We start from the raw sequence: 19,884 nt of genomic DNA on the forward strand, positions 1-19,884 counted from the left end.
GGACTTTGTAGAAAATGACGCGTTTGAGAGAGGCGGGGCATAGAGGACCTACAATAATGTACAGTATTTGAAAAAGCATGTCAACATATTCTGTTACACCAAATACACAAAATAATGATCTTTAAAAAAGCATCATATGACCCCTTTAATACATACAAGTAGCTCTTAACACATTCACAACAACTTTACTTACAGTTCTGAGGCGATAGAAGAATTTCGAGACATCGACTTTGGTGAGAGGTCATAGTCGCTGTCTGAGCGGTAGAGGAAGGACTCTCGCCGCTGGTTGTGGCCGGGAAAGTTTGTGTGCAGAACCAGACCAGAACCTGGTGAGGCCTGGGGGTCCAAAGGACTACAGCTTGCAGATGGGCCATTTTCCACATCGAAACTGCAATGGCACAAAAACAGTACTTTAAAATTAAGGTAAGAACACATACACCTATTTAATGGTCTTGGAATGCTGTCATTCATACACAATATTATCTCTGTCACTTAATACACTTTTCTCTTACTGAAGGTTAAGACTGTTAGATCGAAACCTAAAATAAGTCAATACTAATCCTAAAGATTCAAAGTTATATATAGCTTAATGAAAATTTTAGGAGAAATACACAAGCTGTCCTCTGGGACCGGAGAGCTCTGGAAAGTCTCAAAGATTCCAAGCACTTGAGGCAGAAGCAAGTCTCATCTTTCCAAACCATAAGAAAACATAGTGGAGATGGTCTCAGCCCACATCAAAAAGAAGAGAAGCAAGGGGAAACACATTACGTTCAAGTCTAATAAACAATTTTAAAAGACGCTTGTGTTCGGTTCAGATGTGCTTGTGATTTCAGAGGAAGTATCGATGGTCTTTACGCTCAGAGCACCAGAGGTTTGTGACCTTTCACTGTTGCTTCAAACACTGGAGAGCCTCAAAGTAAAAAAACAAACAAACTAGGGAATAGGAGAACCATTCAATTCCAATTCCTTGTTTTGCTGCTGTTGACCAATGGAAATTTACTACAACATACAAACCACACATACATGCATAAATATGAATATTTCTCCAATGACAATGAGAGTTTCGCTGAATGTCCTGATCCATGCGGAGGTCAACCAACAGCTAACACTGAATCAACATCCTCCCATTGTGCCCCTTTTTCCTGTTAGCCTGCCATTCACAACAACCCTCAATAGCATTTGTGTGTTTTCACACTGCACTTGTCTTTTTAAACCCAGCAATGCAACGTTTCACACTTGCATCTTTAAAAATGGGTAAGCACATTTCTTGCAGCCATGGTCTGGGAAAATATATTCAGGACAAGCTACTGTAGATTGTACAGTGCAAGTGCTGTGCAAGAGCAACACAAGTCGTTATATAAACTGTTTGTGTGCAGTGTTTAATCAGTCTTTGATACTGACACCTCAAATATGTAAATAAGAATATTAACCCAAGATTTTATATAAAAAAAGAGATCTGAGATCAGCTGGTTTATACTCTAGGTAGATAATTCCATCAAAAATAAGTTCAGATTGTCCTCCTTGAACAATAAATCGACAAAGCCTCTAGACACTGGAATTCCCTGCCCCCAGCATCTCTGTGAAATTTCATCTTCAAAACTCAATTATAAATGCATCTGTTTACTTGGTCTTACTGAAGTGTTTATGCATTCTACCTCTGTCTTGTGACTAGAATCAATTCATCCCTTATTTTGTTGCAAATGTTCCCATCTTGTGTATCTTTTGTCTCTGTGTTTCTGTTTACAGTGTAGTTTGTCCCATTTCCATATTTGTTCTTCTGGTTTCATTTGCAGTTGTTTCGTGTCATGAATTACGAAACATTATGATTTTTAATAATCCTGTTTATGTTACACAAAAGTACAATACAACTGCAAGCAACAAAACTAAATATTTGATAAATGAGATCATCAGTCAGATATGACGAGTGAGAAACTGCACTACGAATAAGGAAAACCACAAAAAAATGTTCTGATGTGGCCGCAATGCTCGTTTGACTGCATGCACAAGCAACACATAAGTAAAAACAGCAACATTTCTGCTGTTGTGACACTATACAGAAAATAAAGTGATTTTGGAGTTACTACATTGATTACTTTCTATAATAACACCCATAATTATAAAATAGTTCTAACAAAACCTAATTCTATAATACTTATGCTACACTGCTTAAGTGTGAACATCCAGGAAGGATGTGACAAACTAGAAAAAAACACTGGTTATAAATGCCATGTGAAACAGGCCTAAATTTAGGTGATTTCTCTTCAATATACATTCAGCCTGCTTGATCATGTATTCCACTATATAGGCTTTATGATCATAAACATCAAATGCTCAACAATAGAATCTAGTCAGATGACGCAAAGCCAGACAAGACACTTGCACGGAAACTGACTGACTGGCAGTTGTGTTTTTTTCACTCTGAACATGATTCTCAGAGTGGCACTTCTTTATTATAGTAAATGGAAATTCTTTGTAACAAACTTTCTTAGTCTGAGAGACAGCTTCATGAAGTAGCTGTCGTGTCTATAGCAGAATACACTCTGGGTCATTTGAGCTCCCAGGAGAGGTCAAGAATAAAAAATTAATAAATAAAAAAACTACCAGGAAACGATACCTCTGACCTCAGCTGTAACCAGTATCTCTGATTCCCATGACATTATAAATACACAGTTCATGTAAAGGGTGATAGTAGTTTTAGATAGTAGATAGTAGAGGAAAAGTTAAGTACAAGTTAAGTACAACACGTAAAGTGGCCAAGTTGACATCTCACAACTTAAAGACCCCAAGCTGAAATGATGTATATACTGAAACAGGAAGTTTAGGCATTTTCAAAAATAGATTTTTTAAATAGCCCAACAAACTTTACTTTATTATTTATATAACTTAAGTTTTATAGTTGCAATTTTTTGCTTTAATTTCAATTTCAGTTTGAGTTTTGTTATGCACTTTTGTGAGTTTACATTTTTTCCCTTTAATTTATTTTTTATTTCAGTTTTAGTATTAGTAAATGTAGTACTTCAGCTTTTATGTATTTCAGTTATTTGCCCGGAAAACATTTTTAATTTTAGTATAATTTAGAGAGTTTTTTTATTAAATACAAATATTTATGTTTAATTTTATTGCAGCTTTATTTCCAATTACTGAAAAATCCAAATATAGTCAGCTATAACAACACTGCTCAATGAATGGGCAAAATATTTATTGTGACATCAATGGTTATCATCAACAATTTCAAGCTCAATAATACTTGACATCAGAGTTGACCATTTTCATCAAAGATCCCCTTGTTGTTTTTAACGTTAAGATCTGACATTTTTCCATGATTGCCTCACTTGTTTTGATTTGCAATAAATGCGCAGAGACAGAATATCACATGGTTTCAAGCTAATGAAAATGTTTTTCAGTGATTAAATAGAATTGTTTGGTGTTTATATATCTTCCATGATACAAAAAGGAGAGGATGTTGTTTCCAGTAAGTATCTAATTATCCTGTGACTGCTGTTGAGTCACTGTCTGGTAACACATACACGACACAACAATAGTTTATGTAGGGCAGCTCCAAAAGACATCCTCTACTTGTCTGCTTTGCTTAAATCGCCACCACTCTAACAATGGTCCGTCTTCACACAAAGAGACATTATAATAGGTTTCAAATCATAAAGGTCTCTGTGTCTCACATACATTTTCAGTTCCTCTGCCTGTTAGTGGAACTGCTTGACAAAATTACAAAATGGACTTCACTGTAACATATGAGCAGTTAAATTACTACATTATCAGGCATTTTAGATCTTTCGTGATTTGATCACATGTTTGTGGGGAAGAAGGGGACTTCTAAGGCAAGTTACACTGGATTCTACTCTGGAACTCAGAGACAGAAGAGGGAAGTTCATATGAGTCTGTCCGTGAGAACATTCAAGGCTGTGAACCCTGCTTTAAATGTCATTCTATAAGACTAAAAAATGCAGAATGCTTGCTGATTTTCCATGACATATTTCAGAATAAACAGATGCCCAACTCTGGGAATCATTTAAGATGACGTGGTTGGTTTGAAGAAATCAGTTGGTATGCAAGAGAATTTGTTTGTTTGTGCCAACTTTAGTAGACGAATCGCAGGAGAAACACCCCCTGGAGTAATCGCTGGTGCCTTGTTTAACTCTCTGGTCCTGATGTCAACTTTATATTTACTTTTTTCTAACCTGTCCAGTATGTTCAGATCACTACCACAGACATATAAGACACATTAAATACACTGTTTGTTTGTTGTTTTTTTTTTTTTTTTTAAATTAAACTAAAAACTACTTAACATGACAATCAACCAGAAAGCACAAGTTTAAATCAACGTCATTTTTAAATGTCAAATCATTTATAAAAAATGTCTTATGTTAACATATTTTGTATATTATGCAAGTTTATAATGTAAGTGTTCAGTTCAAAATCTTTGTACACTGTTCAAAAGTTTGGGGTTGGTAAGATTTTTTCAATGTTTTTGATGCATTTACTTGATGAAAAATACAGTATCAAAAAACTGTAATTGTGAATATTATCACAGTTTTAAAGAACTGCTTAATATAATTTAATATTAATATTTTTATGTAAATTTAATTAATTTCAGGTGATGAAAAGCTGAATTTTCAGCAGCTATTTCTCCAGGCTTCAGAGTCACATGATTTTTCAGAAATCATTCTTGTATGCTAATTTGGTGCTCAAGAATATTTATTGTTATCATCAATGTCGAAAATAGTTCTGTTTTGTTTTTTCAGGATTCTTTAATGAACAGAAAGTTTTAAAAGAACAGCATGATTTTTTTTACTATAAATGTCATTGTCACTTTTGGACAATTTAATGAGTCCTTGCTGAATAAAATTCTTTTAAAAATAAAAAGTATTGTATATTATGTATATTTTGTATTGTAAACTATATGCATATTTGTACACTGTTCAACATTCTTCTAGCTGTTTATGTAAGAAGAACATTATTCTCATTCATTACACTTATGCACATGGTGGAGTGACAGAAATTATTTGATTCCATAAATAAAATCCAACTTCAAAGGTTGCATTTCAGTGTCACCAATTCAACACAATCCGATTCAATGCTGTCTAGGCAACATACTGTGTAGGTAAAAAGTACCTCACAGAGCTCAGTTTCAAGCCACACATTTCTGTCTATTAGCACAAATCCAAACAACGTGGAGATTATCTTTGTTGGCATTTGGAGTCATAGGAGACCTTTACACACCCTGCCCAGACGTCAGAGCATGCTGTGTGTAAACACAGATGTTCACAAACTCATTCATTCATGTGTTTGACAATTAGAGTTTATATAAACATGCATTACACATTGACACAAAGATATATTCATAACTGAAGAAACAGTGCACTCATAAACATGGAAAAACTGAAACATGCAACGAATAGCAGAACTGATTAAAAGCTTGAACGCTGAACGTTTGCATAAATACATAAATGAATGAATGAATGAATGGGCCAGGGAATCACTGAATCAAGGCTATTATAGTTAAACTATATATATATATATATATATATGTATGTATTTATACATCTCAAAAAAAAAAAATAACAATAAAAATCTCAAAAAATTATAATATATATGAAGAGTTCAGATGCAAAAGTAAAGATGAAAATTTCAGATGGCTCTTGTAATTTTACTTTGATGGCAATGTATAAGTCCTTTTCTATGCCATTAAAGTAACATAAATAAACATAAATATTGGAGCCTGATAAAAATGCTAATTAAAGATGAAAATTTCAGATGGCTCTTATATATATATATATATATATATATAAATATATAGAGAGAGAGAGAGAGAGAGAGAGAGAGAGAGAGAAATATTATAAATTATTATTATAATAGTATAATATCACAATAGTATATCAATTATACTAAATAAAAAACAATAAAATAAAATAAAAACATTGAATTTTATGCAAAACTCATTTCCAAACATCTCACTAGAGGGTACTTAAAACCTATCTTCCATCCAATTAGGGCAAAATGTTGTCATTCCAGAAGCTTATTTCAATTCACAGTTGAGCTGAAGCTGTGTGGTAATGTTTACCCAAACAAAGTAAAGCAAGAACAGGTCTCAGGTGTGAAATTACAGTAGAGGTGAAGGTATCAACTGATATCACAAGCACACGTGTATAACATGCAATCAGTGAGTACACACAATAGCCCGATGGAAAATATACAACAGCGGTGAACAATTTGATTCTTATATAAACATAGAGCTCCGTTTACTTACAAACGCATTCACAAACTGTTTGAGTAACACAAATTCATCACAATGACTTCAAAAATAAGCCCAGAAAAAGGGAGGAGAATAAAAAAAGGACAGAAAGTGCTACTATGGATGAAGATGACATCTGATTGCTGTGTGACAAGTGTCCTGAAGAAAGACACAGAAATTCATGAAGTAGACAGACAGAGAGATGGACAAGTAGTGGCCCATTTTTAAAGTAGCACTTTGGATACGTAGCTGCAGTAATTGCATACTAAGTCAGCAGGAAAAAAAAAGAGGGAGGAAGAGAGAGTATGTGTGAAAGCATGTGAACCAGAAAGAGTCCGAGACGTAACAGAGTCAGAAGAAGAGGAGGTTAGTTCTAACCTTAAGGTGGAGGTGTGCAGCCTCTTCACCACCTCCTCACTGAAGTCAAAATGAACCCTGCCTCTGTGGCAGGGCGACCTGCGGAGCATGGCCCTGGAACACACCGCTGTGTTGTTCATCGTGCTCTAGTAGCATCTCCCCTGCATGACTACACTAACACTTAGTGCCCTCCCACAGAGCTCAACTTCACCGCACAGCCACTTCCTTTAGAAGTCCAGCTGCACTAGCACTCAACTCCGCTCTGAGAGAGTTGAGAGACGGCCACACATGAAACCTGGGGCGGAGCTCTCAACGAGGAGTCGGAATGCCTTATTCCTAAATGTCTGTTGCAGACACAAACAAACTACATGCAGTTTGATTTAACAAAGGACATTCCACATTCCAGAAGGGTTATTAATATGTTGTATCGCTTTCTGAATGCCACAAATTGTGGTTGGAATACTTCTGAAGAAGTGTAAAAGGGGTTTGGGCTTTTCGCGACTTCTGAAATGAAACACTGTCTATTTTAGTGACGAACTTGTGGTAAGACTTATGACCTATAACGACGAGGGACTTACAGCAAACACATCCAAAACTATGAGTCCAATTACACTGAAATTTGTATGCATTGACCTAATTAAATTACTAATAATTATTGCTAATGCATAAACTACAGAGAAACAGACATTATTATGTAAAAAAAAAACTGATATATTGACAAAAACATGCACACACATACATGCATATTAACATAAACAATTAATAATACTAATAATACTACTGTAAAAATACTTCAAAAATAAAAAACATATAAAAATAATAAAAATTAAAAAAAACTAATAATACTGTTAAATGTAATTATTTAGAAAATCTCAAATGAATATTTATTTTTCTGCTATACATGATAATACTGAAATGGTTAAACTCACTAAAACAAGTGATTTAAGTTAGCAGTGTTTTGTTCTCTCTTTCTTACCAGAATTTGATTTATTATATACTATGTTTTATTTGTACTACATGCCTGTTTGTATAATAGTTTGACAGACAGCTAACAGATTTAAGAACTTCAGACACAGTAAAAGTTGATAGTGGAAAGTTTATTTTATTTTATTTTTTCATTTTAATCACCTGAACTGAAACAAACTGACATCAGACCTTGATGCTTAGACACTCTGTTGGTCAAATGTCTTTGTGAATACTATGTTTATGTGAATTCACGGGTCAGATGTTATCAGTCCGAATTTTGGTATGCAGTGGAACACAAAACTGCATGAGCGTGTGTTTCAGGTCTTGTGTTTCACATGCATATATGCGAATAAAGCATCGTAAAGCAAGTATAGAGAATGCTGCTTACTTGCTTTATTTATTTATAACTGAAAATAAAGATATTACTTCTTTTTCTTTTTTGTGCATGTGGAACATGTAACAAATTAAGTTCTGTAACGCACAATAAAAATAGTCCAAAACTGAAATCCACTCCGGGAAACATTATTACCATCAATGAGAAGTGTTTTGTGTTATAGGATTACAAAACATTCCAATCATTCCTCCTTACAAGTCTTTCCTGCACGACAAGTCACTGTTGTTTGATGTGTGATGACGTGGTGGGGGGATTTAAAGAGTGAAAAGCTGAAAATCTCTTGTGATCTTTAGTCATCATAAAAACTCCTTTAAAGATGACTGATCTGTCGTCATTGTGTGCAATGCTAAGATGCTTACTCGTCCATGAGCTCTGCTAAGAGGAACTGAAGCTGTGAAGAGACCCATGAAGCTAAACAGAGCAAACTTTGACACAAGACAAAACAATATGTAAGTGTGAAGTCTGAGCTGAGCAGAGGAGCAGAGGAGACAATGGCAGTGCAGGAAAAGATCTGTCTGCCGTACAGCTGATGATAAGAGGAAAAGAAAGACTGAGTCAAACAGAGTGGTGTGAATTCAGAGTTGACTCAGTGTGAAAAAAATGTCACAACACGACATGTCGAAACCAAACAATTAAACATCATTCCTCAAAATGTGTCTAATCTAAACATGTGAGAACGTAATAGGGTAAAAATTAAACACTTCACTCTCTACACTAGCCTCAGGAGCCATGATCACATCTGCGACTGAATCATTTATTTAATATGCTTTCTTATTTAATGTCATCAATTTAATGAAAAAAAAAAATGTTTAATTAAAATAGTGCAAAAGGAAATGGCTGGGTTTGAGGTGCACAGAAACCTAGAATGTAGTTATACTACGAATGCCTATAACACTTACAACACTATTGCCCACTAGATGGCAGAGTTTACAAATAAAGAAAATCAAGCGACGAGTAAGACTTAGCTGACATTTAATAAAAACCTTGCCTGCTGAGTCTTTTATGATAATTTGATCCAGTAAAACTTAATTGAGAAGAGATTATGAGCAACTAATTAATATTAATGAAGTAACAGATCAAACTTCGCAGTAAACAGTATGACTCATAATATGAGTAATATTTGCTTCTGCAATACTCCTAAAATATTTTATGACCCAACAACTCCCATGCTTACTAAACATCGCAAATAACAGTATATATTTGATTAAAAAAAAAAAAAAATACAAAGAAAAATGCTATTTTCTAATCACTTGACATAAAAGAAAATACCAAAACTGTCTACTTTAAATCTTTCAAATGTTTAACCAAAATTAAGACCATTATATAAAGATGTACATTTATAGTTTTTTACATCTTCAAATGTTCAAATATATCCTACTTTCCACATCTCTCACGCACATTAACCATAACAGTATAAAGTGTATTATAAGCTTGTGCACTTACTTTGATGTATTGAGATTTATGTTAGGTAATTAATCATTTATTTAATTAACAATTGATTATTACTTAAAATAACATCCTGTATTTAATCCAGCAGATTTAAGGTGGAAAAAACTAAAGTGCTGATTTTAAAGGAATAATTCACTCAAAAATACAACATCTGTCATCATTTACTCATCCTCCACTTGTTCTAAACCCATGTGAGTTTCTTTCTTCTGTTGAACACGGAAGAAGATATTTTGAAGAATGAGAACCAAACAGTTTTTCCTCCATACTATTCAAGTCAACTGTTTAGTTACCAACATTCTTCAAAGTATCTTCTTTTGTGTTCAACAGAAGAAAGGAACAACTTGAGAGTGAGTGAATAAATGTTGATGATGTTCATTTCTGCTTGAACCATCCCATGAAGATACTCATCTCTGTCAGTGTGAACAGCAGTAGAAGGCTGACCAAGCGTCTAATGCTACAAACAGGTTGAGGAGAATCAGAACAGTCCAGAATCACTAAGCAGACTTCACCTACTTGGCTACTTTGAGCTGTTACTTACAACACCCTGATACCCGAGTAGCACTGACACACAGAAGTCAAAGAGAGGACAGCAGCACTGCAGCTCTCAGTTCTAATGTCATTTCTCTGACTGTGTCCGGGGTTGATTGGTGATTGACTTTGAGGCGCTCAAGTAAACTGATTACAAATTATCCTTGATTATAATTTCACCTCAAGTAGTCTACAGGAACTGTGGAACAGAAAACATGAATTAGGGAGTCAAAAATATTGGGATTTATGGAAAATGTATTTTTGTTACAATAATTCCGTACTGTTGACAGGATTAAACTCTTACTAATTTCCTCTAATTATAAACTGTAAACTCTGAACAAAATCTGTGTGAGCACTTATCGGTAGAATCACCTTGACAAGATACATAAGATGACAGAGAACCATTAACTCAAATATTTAATTCAAATATTTCTCCTAAATGTCTTAAATTGTTCTCTCTGAATATCACGCTTGCATTAACACCAAGAACAGTCATTGTCTTATTCTGTCTTAATGTGTTCAACATTACTGAATCATTACATAACATCCACATACCTGTCACTCAAGGGGATATTGCACTGATTCATGTGACACACTCGCTCTCTCACAGACCTTTGTTTACCTGCTCTGTCTAATTCAATCTAACAAGTCCAATAGGAACTTCATGCATCTCTTTGATTTATTCACAGATGTGATGTTCTTTGACAGGTGTGAGACAGAGGACAGCCAAGGAGAGACAGAAAAAAAGGAACAATTAAAGGGACAGTTCATCCAGAAACGAAAACCCTGGTTTATCTGAAGCCTTTTGATAATTCTGCATGAAGAACACACTGAAATGACTATTTTGGTGTGTTCCTCACATAAAACTAGGGCTGCATGATAGATCATATTTTAATCGGGATCACAATTTCTGCTACATTTATCTGATCACCAATCATTTTTTTATTCATCATTTTACATGATCTTGCATTGGAAGAAGCCTCATGCTTGTGGTTGCCAGATGTCAAGAGCTTAAATCCCCTAATCAGAGCTTTTTTCTTAAATGGACACCTGGGGCCTCATTTATAACTGTTGCATACTCACAAAACCTGCCCTGAAAGAGGCGTACACCACTTCCTACGCAAAAGGTGGGATTTATAAATAGATATTTTTTCCGGAGTGAGAAAATTAATGAAGTAAACAATGATTTTCATTTCATCATATACATTTACATTAAATATTCCACTCTCATTAATGGAGATAAGCACTGAAATTGCATTATGCATTATGCAGAAGTTAAACCAAAATTACATGAATTTAGACATAGCCTATTTGTAGTGGATGCACTTGATTACTTTTCCAGAGGCATGCTATGTTTTAATGACAGCGAGGAGTGCTATAGGTGCACAATAATTTATCTTTAAACTAAACTGCATATCTCATGTTATGAGAAAATATTTTTAGCGAGAACAATGATCAATGATGTGCACTTACTTCGATTATGGCGGACACTGCTGAATTCGGTGGAATGGTCTATTGTCCGGTTTGAATAGGACCAATGATAATAACTTTAATGTCAGTGTTAATGTCATGTGAAGGCATCTCCACAACATTTTGAAAAATACCACTGTATTTGAAGGATACAACTTGAAAACGGTAAGATTTGCACGTTTCCTTTTTACTTTGTCAGTGACAAACACAGAGTTAGATAATTGTATTTACACTGCACTAAATATAGGCCTATATTTTTCCACTAAAAATAGCTAGAAGATGTTCACCTTATCAGCAAAACTGCATTAATTTAATTTAATTAGATTTTTTTTAAAACGATTTAAATATTATTTGGCCAGTGGGAATGAATGAGATCAACTCTATTCTAAATAATTTTTCTGAGAACTAGTTTAAACAGTTTTTTTAATGGATATTTTGATAAATTTATTCTAAAACCTAACAAGGACACTGGATGATTTTTAGCAATACAAATTAATGTGTATGGCACAAATGGCATTAAAAGTCCATATCTCATATTTCCTTAATGTGTTATACCTTTGACGGTGTTAAACATGGTCTCACGTGGATGGGAATATGCATGGAAAAAAATATGCAGATGAGGTTATGCATAGTAAAACTAGGCATTGTAAGCTCCATATATGGTTATTTCTGGGAGGAGACAGGGTGGAGATGCACGTACGCACAATCTTCCCCTGACTGGGATTTATAAAGGGATATTTGCGCAGGTTCTGGCGTACATTTGTGTGTACGCAAAATCTAGCTTATACGTACACTGTAAGGAATAAAATCTACAGAGAGTTTTGTAAATGAGACCCCTGGTGTTGTCTGTTTTCTTTCATGTGATGAATTAATTAGCAAACAAGATTTGATAAAATAAACTAGTTGACATTCTCTTGATTATTTCTGAATAATGGAATAATTCTGATTAAATGTAAATAGACATTTCTAAAATGGCAATGATTGTGATTAATAACTGTGATTGTCAGTTTAACCATTATCATGCAGCCCTACATAAAACAATTCTATGGCTCCAGAAGGTTTAGAATATGGAGCACAACAAAATGATGATCAGTAAATGTTGGCAATTTTCATTTTTGGATGAACTACTGCTTTAAAGCAAGTGAAGAAAAAGACTTTCAGAAGAAAAAGAAGTCAGGAAGGCTATTAAAAGGCGAAAAAAAGAACTTGTGGAAATGAGTGTTAGAGGGCAAGGGGGAAATGAAATGGTAGAGTAAGGGGTGATATTCTCCAGATGGGAAAGGGTAGGGAAGATGGAGAGGTGAATGGTAGAAGTCAACAGGACTTGACTCCCACTGTGAAGCCGGCTATCTGAGAGCCCAGTGGACCCAATTTACATGCTTTCACCTTTCACCGCTAACTCTATACAAGCTTATCTGACTGGCACAAACACAGGGCAGCACTTTCAGCTGCTAGGATAACTGCCTGCTGATCATGAAAATGACACGTAACCGCTTCTCATTTTCTTGAGTAATGCAACCCTATCAGGTGCCTGCTGCTTTATGCGTAATGTATTCCATAATTGAGCAAACAGACTGTATTAAAGCACTGGGATCAGTTCCATCTGTAATGCAGGCAATTTCAAATCTCACTTAGGTCGGAGGTGAGACGGGGAAGTGGAGGTATAGGGATGTGGAGCTGTGAATTGCATTTCCAGTCGATTTAAAAAAGTGGCTGAACTGGTAATAGTAATGTTTCTAATGTCAGTTAGTCAAAGAGTTCATAAAAATGCTAACTATGAGTTAAAAATGTATTATAAGGGATAATGTACAATACCTGATCAGATCAGTAAAGGCTGTACCAGAAGTTTTGTGTATCACAATTACAATTACAGTAAAACAACATGTGTGTGTGTGTGTGTGTGTGTGTGTGTGTTTGTCATAGTGACTGACTGTATACTACCCTATACTACTACAAGTACAAGTACAAGTACAAGTACAGTAAAGTGTCATACAGTATATTAGGTTATAAATATTTTATTTGTATTATTTTAAAATAAATTTTAATTATATTTTATTAAATAAATAAATATTTTATTTAAATACAAATTAAAAAGCCATATAATAAACAATTCTGACATGCTAAAGCAGAATGAAATTTAGCTAATTATGTTTTGCCTATCCAACTACTTGATTTTATGGCCTTAACCTGCCCATGAATACTTACATAAGGGTATATTTAGATGGAAATATATGGTATTACCACAATATATGTCCACAAAACCATGGTAGTATCTATTGGTCCTTTTAGATGGAACTTTAATATACAGTATGTGCCACATTATCAATTGACTAATATATTCATATACCATGGTATTTACAAGACATGCCAAGGTGCTTTGTATTACAGTATTTGTCACATATTTTATTTCTATTATAGCATATATCCAAAAAACTCTATATTACTATATCTATTTGTTCTTTTAATTCAGTGCATTTTCTAGATTAAATGTAATAATTAAAATGGAAACTGTAAAACCTTGTTGATACTTTCTTTTTAACAGCAAAATTGTACAAACTCAAAAATCATGTAGGTTAGTTCAATCCACAAGTTACCCTGATTTCACTGTTTTCTGAATGTACTGTATGCTATAACAACAACATTAAGCTTTTTCCATATCAGACACTTATATTAAACTGTTAGAGGGGTCAGGGCTGTTGTTGGACATGATATGTGCAGAGCAGAGTGTTCTATGACCCTGTCACAAGGCATGCTGTAAGCTGATCTGCCATACAGGCATGACAGCTGCCTTCTGTGTACCTGTATGCAGCTTTTAAAAATTACTTCTGGGGAGCATGTGTACCTAATCCTGTCAAACAGAATACAAGCATATATAAGCAACAGTCTATCTTACAACAATTGATAACTAAATTGTAAAACTGAGCTGAATTAACATAATTAATATCAACTAATCAGGCCTGTAGCCAGCTATGAGGTCTGGACCCCGGTAAATTTTTCATGTTCAAAAATAAAATTAGTTTTCTGAATGACTAGTTTGCTAATTAAAACTCCTGATATGAGTGTCTGCATGTAAAATTAAGTTTAGACAGTTTGCAAGAAGGTTTAGCGCCCGTCATATGAAAATGATCACTCCGAGACACTGTTGGAGTGAACAAGGCTTGAGAGAGTCATGGGTGAATGTGCAGAAACAGCCCTGTTGCCAGATCCTGCTATTACAAGCATTTCTGGACTTGGCTTTTCCACCTTATTTGACCCTTTAGAAAGTTGATAAAGTGGGAAGTTCCTGTTTAGGTTTAAGCGATATCTTTATCTTATTTGCAAATGATTTGAAATAATTTTTTAAAAAACTATGTTGTTGTTGTTGTTTTTTATTTGTTTTATAGCAATATCTGGCAACACTGCATCACCGGGACTTAATCTGACAGTAATCAAAAGAGCCCACAGACAGGTTACTGAATACAGGATAGCACATTCAGTACGGCAAATACAAAAAATATCATGATATTATCCGTCAGAAATGCTATCAACGTTGTCAAAAACATTTAACACTAGAACACAGATCTGCAGAACAAGCAAGTTACAGAATGAAATGAAATACACAAACACTAGCCACAAAGAATTTTATGCTATTTCATTCATTCAGTAATAGCTAATTACAGTATACAGTAGTAGTATATGTATTGTTGCATGATTAATAAACAACTGATAAAATTATCCACCCCTAACCTATAGTAAAATATTAACACATTTTGATGCAATAAATATGGTATAGTTTAACAGTGTTTTCCCTCCAAAACAGAGAAAACATCTTTCACAAACATCTACATCTCTGTCTCTTTTAAAGTGTTTAGTGTATATAATGAGTTGTATTTGTTAACACCACCCCAGACCTCGCTAATTTTCAAACCCTGGCTACGACCATGCCACTTATTACAGGTCTTTACTCTTTTAGGTGGAGAGGGTCACCCTCATGGGGGCAGCCATTTTGAGATCACACGACCAGCAAAAAACGACACCTATTATCCATTTCTATTGGAACAGCATCAGACACTTTTGTTTTTGCAAGGTGCGTCATCCAGCCACTAGGTGTCAGTATAACATCCAAGGCAACTCTCATAACAACCAACAAAACAAACAAAAAAGTGCATCTTTAAGCATCTCTTTCAAGGAAGAGCTTCTGAAATTATTTTAAAACACCTATTTAGTTCAGTGTAGTCTAGAGAGGAGACAAATACACTGAATATCATAGTATATAGAATATACTGCTATGTTAAATTAAATATATTCAAAAATACTAAGCAAGCACTAAATCAACCACAAAATGAACCCACTTGGCTCTTCCATTAAGCCTGGCTATCAATGAGAGAGAGCGATGAGAATATGTCAAGCTGAGAGAGAGTGGCAAAAGGTCATACATTTTCAAGAGCAAAACAGATGATTTTTTAAAGAAATTCACTCTCTTTTCTAAGAAATGACTGGGGAATAGTTTTTTGACAACCACGTTGTCTTGCCAAGTCTCCTCTGCACGAATAAAAGTAAACCTCATCCACCTGGATCTCAGTGTGCTGGTGTTAAAGGGTGCCATGTAGGCTTTCAAAATCCTTAAAAGCCCCTTATACAAAGAACAGATAACCTAAAAACTGTGAGGGCACAGAGTTTAAGATCCAATTTTTAACATTCTGCTCCCAAAACTCTGTGCAACTAGAACATAAATTAGTTTGATTTGCCATTATAAGTTACGCAAGCTAAGTCAACGAATCCAAACAAATGAACAGGTGGCTGCAGCGGTTGCAACCTTACTCCCACATTTGTGCTTACCAGACCCAAGAGTGCCGGCGGTATGAGTAGGTACCCAGACTCAGACACGACTTTAGAAAGCTCTTGTTGTCCGACAGGTTTAAATCCGTCATATTTAAATTCCCAACAGATTCAGCTGTTATCCAATGGAAGCTCTTTGAACTCTAAACTCATCCTTCCACCACTCAAAAACGCCTGGAGGGACTCAGGGCAGCAGAGAGAGGGTTACTGTATCTGCTAGTGGGAGTCTCTGGTTGCATTGTCAGTCGGTCACACTTCTACCTCCTCAGGGGGTTGAGTAACATAGGTCCACTCGCACCTGGCAGAAACAGAGTCTCTTACAGAGTCTCTTACCGCAGCTCTTTACTTTCAAAAACAGGAAGACGGTGGCCTCTGCTCAGCAGTAAACAAGAAGATCCGGAGTGCGGGGGGAAATCACACAGTCAGTAAGTCTGTTTCCAGTCGCACTTAGAGACAGAAGACACGTGCCTATTTTTCTTGCACAATTTAAATGTTACTCTGATGGATTTTATCAACAAGTAGACTGTACACATGGTAACAGTCTAGAAAATGGAAACCAGACTCCCTGCTGATCTCTGTGGTGTTGACAGTCTCAGAGGATTTATGCTTTATCCAAAATCCATTATAGTTGTATCTTTCTGTTCTAAAGGAGAGAGATTAGCAGATGATCCCTTTTATTTGGTATCTCTCTGGCCCTGACTGGCTATTTCGGTTCTATATTTAGGACTATTTTTTGATTTTTTTACTGTAGCTTTATTTAGATTCTGAAAATCTAGTTTTTTAGTGGATACTAATAACAAAGCTTTCATTTAAGTAAAAGTTTGAGGTCAGTAAGATAGATAGTAAGAATAATAATACTAAATAACACTTTTATTCACCAGCGATGCATTAAATTTATCAAAACTGATATTTATAACATTCCAAATTGGGAATGTTATAAATCTCGGGAGATTTTTGCATGGTAATCGATATTATTAATGTACAGTATTTGGTCTTTGTGGAATAGATCTGCTACACTGCTGCTGCTGTAGGTTATTGTTGTTGTTGTAGATTTTGTCTAAATCCGAGATGGTGATGTGAGTATTTAAGATATAATGCTGCTGCACAAATAGTATATAATAACCCCTAGCAGATCTATAAACTCTAAAATGGTAACCAGCCATTTAAACATAAAAGCTCTGAAAGTGCATTGCAAAATGCTCAAGCGAATGCTAACAAGACATTTAAATGTAAGGCAGCAAGCTCATTGGCTGCGTATGCAACATGAACCAATCAGCTTATGCCAAGTTGTTTAACGCTGTGAATATCATCAGTTTATGTTAAGGACCCACCAGTCTGTGTCATCTAGAGTTTCATGAAAGACCTTGGAATTACTATTGAAAACAGTTTTAATATTTAACACTATCGTTTTTACTGTATTTTGATCAAATTAATGCAGCCTTGGTGAGCACAAGAGACTTCTTTCAAAGAAACCTTACTTTTCTTTGAAATTCACTATATTCACTTTTAATTCACTATAGGCACCTCACATCCATTTCTCTCCCACTATTTTCCCAAGCATGCACCACCACAGTATGAATAAATCATGCTAAGGCCACATCATTGTTTACTGATGTTTGCATGATTTGCACTGATGTTGTGTTTGTTGTTACTTTTCAGTTAAGTGTCAACATGTGTTTATAATTAAATGCACTTCTTCCTTTAATGAAAATGTTTATTCATTATTATATGTGTCGCAAGCTGTCATCTTCTTATTCTGAAACAATCCTCATCTAAAAATAGCTTGCGGTAAAACCTCCTTAGGTTCTGATACAAAGCAATGGTAGGGATATTGATTCTCATCTCATCTCATTCAGTTTGTTTACTAAAAGGATCAATTCACATTTGTTTACTGATTTCGTCTGTGGCTCTTTCTGCAAGTAGCAAACTGTATAAACACCAGTTGCTGACTTTTTGTGTCAGTCAGTGCCCTTATGTGTGCTGAGTGAATCTCAAGTCATTCACAAGTTTTATTATTTAATATTAAAATGTCACTGTCTACAAATCTGCTAAAATTGTTCAGCATTACTTTTATCAAAGTATAAAAACAAGAATAATAGCCATAACAAATTTCAATACCATGTTTAAATAAAATTGTTATATCATTTTGTGCACAGCATCAGTATTTTTTACACATTTTGAACAAGACTAACATATCGAACGACAGTCGTGAACAGATCATCATTCACAAACGAGATGCCCCAGTTCATTCAGTTTGTTCAAAATCAAGATGTCCCAGTTCATTCATGAATGAGATGCCCTAGTTCATTCAGTTAGTTTACGAATGAAATGCATGGAAATGAACCAGATCAATTCATTCACTTAAGATTTGTTCAAAAACACTAATATGAACAACAAATAGATTTTCTTCAAAATATGATACCTACTGCAACAGTCAAATATTCTTAACAGGTGTTTAAATATTTAGCCCTGTTTTGTCCATTACAAAGATATATGTAACTGCCTTGCAATTAGCCTGTGAACTGATCTGTGAATTATTAAAATAACTACAACAATTTCACAAGTTGTCACTCTGAATTACAGCTGTGAAAATGAAACTGCATTGCAAAGATATTAGACATAAAACCAATGTCAAATAAAAAAACATATATGAAACGATAAAAATTTGTGACCCTGGACCACAAATCAATGGTCAATTTTAGAAATTGAGATTTATATATGATCTGAAAGCTAAATAAATAAGCTTTCCATTGATGTGTGATGTGTGGTTTGTTAGGATATGACAATATTTAGCCGAGATACAACTATTTGAAAATCTGGAATCTGATGGTGCAAAAAATAAAAATAAAAATCAAAATACTGAGAAAATCGCCTTTAAATTTGTCCAAATAAAGTCCTTTGCAATGCATATTACTAATTAAAAATTAAGTTTTGATATATTTATGGTAGGAAATTTGCTAAATATCTTCATGGAACATTATCTTTACTTAATATCCTAATTATTTTTGGCATAAAAGAAAAATGGATAATTTTGACCCATACAATGTTTTTTTTTGGCTATTGCTACAAATATACCCCAGCGACTTCAGACTGGTTTTGTGGTCCAGGGTCACATATATGTTTGGATGTGCGAACAATTGTTGGTCAGGAATTATCAGTATCTACATTAAATTAAACTTAAGAGAAGAATAAAATGTCAATTATTATTCTGAAGAAACAGAGGTCAGTAAATGAAAAAAATTGAGTAAAGCTGCACCTGTCAATCATATCTAAATCTATGTCATGGTTACCAGCTCAAAATGACTCAGAATGAAACAGGGCTGACTGAACAGCTATACAGTGTTAGATGCCATAAATCATTTAAAGCACACAACATCAGCAGCATTAGCTATCTATTTTTGTAAATGGTTACTGGGAGGTTTGAGACTCAAAATAACTCAGTCCAGAACACAGCTAACTGTGATATTTAATAAATAATGAAAATCATGTTAAAACATAATTGTACCTTAATGCTGATGGCCACCAGCCAAAAAAAAAAAAAAAAAAAAAAAAAAAAAAACACCAGAAAAAAGGAGAAGGAAGTCTGAAGGAAGGAAGTGCAGATCAACAGTAAGTTATTTCTTTGTATGCTTTTGTACAGTTATGGTTACAA

General features: G+C 34.6%; 1 protein-coding gene across 5 annotated transcripts in view; it reads right to left on the reverse strand.

Moving 5' to 3' along the window:
* The window catches only part of LOC109063240 (cAMP-specific 3',5'-cyclic phosphodiesterase 4B-like), a 164,814-nt gene that overhangs the window by 38,841 nt on the left and 106,089 nt on the right, over positions 1-19,884 (reverse strand). For 3 of the 5 annotated variants that reach the window (XM_042725961.1, XM_042725962.1, XM_042725963.1), the window contains one exon: positions 194-388. In XM_042725961.1, the coding sequence (XP_042581895.1) occupies positions 194-388 (195 nt within the window). Of the gene's footprint in view, positions 1-193; positions 389-6,628; positions 6,839-16,232; positions 16,517-19,884 lie in introns of those variants that run through there. The other 2 variants (XM_042725966.1, XM_042725964.1) reach the window with 2 other exon arrangements.

The sequence above is a fragment of the Cyprinus carpio genome, chromosome B6 (genome assembly GCF_018340385.1).
Source record: "Cyprinus carpio isolate SPL01 chromosome B6, ASM1834038v1, whole genome shotgun sequence".
Lineage (NCBI taxonomy): Eukaryota > Metazoa > Chordata > Actinopteri > Cypriniformes > Cyprinidae > Cyprinus > Cyprinus carpio.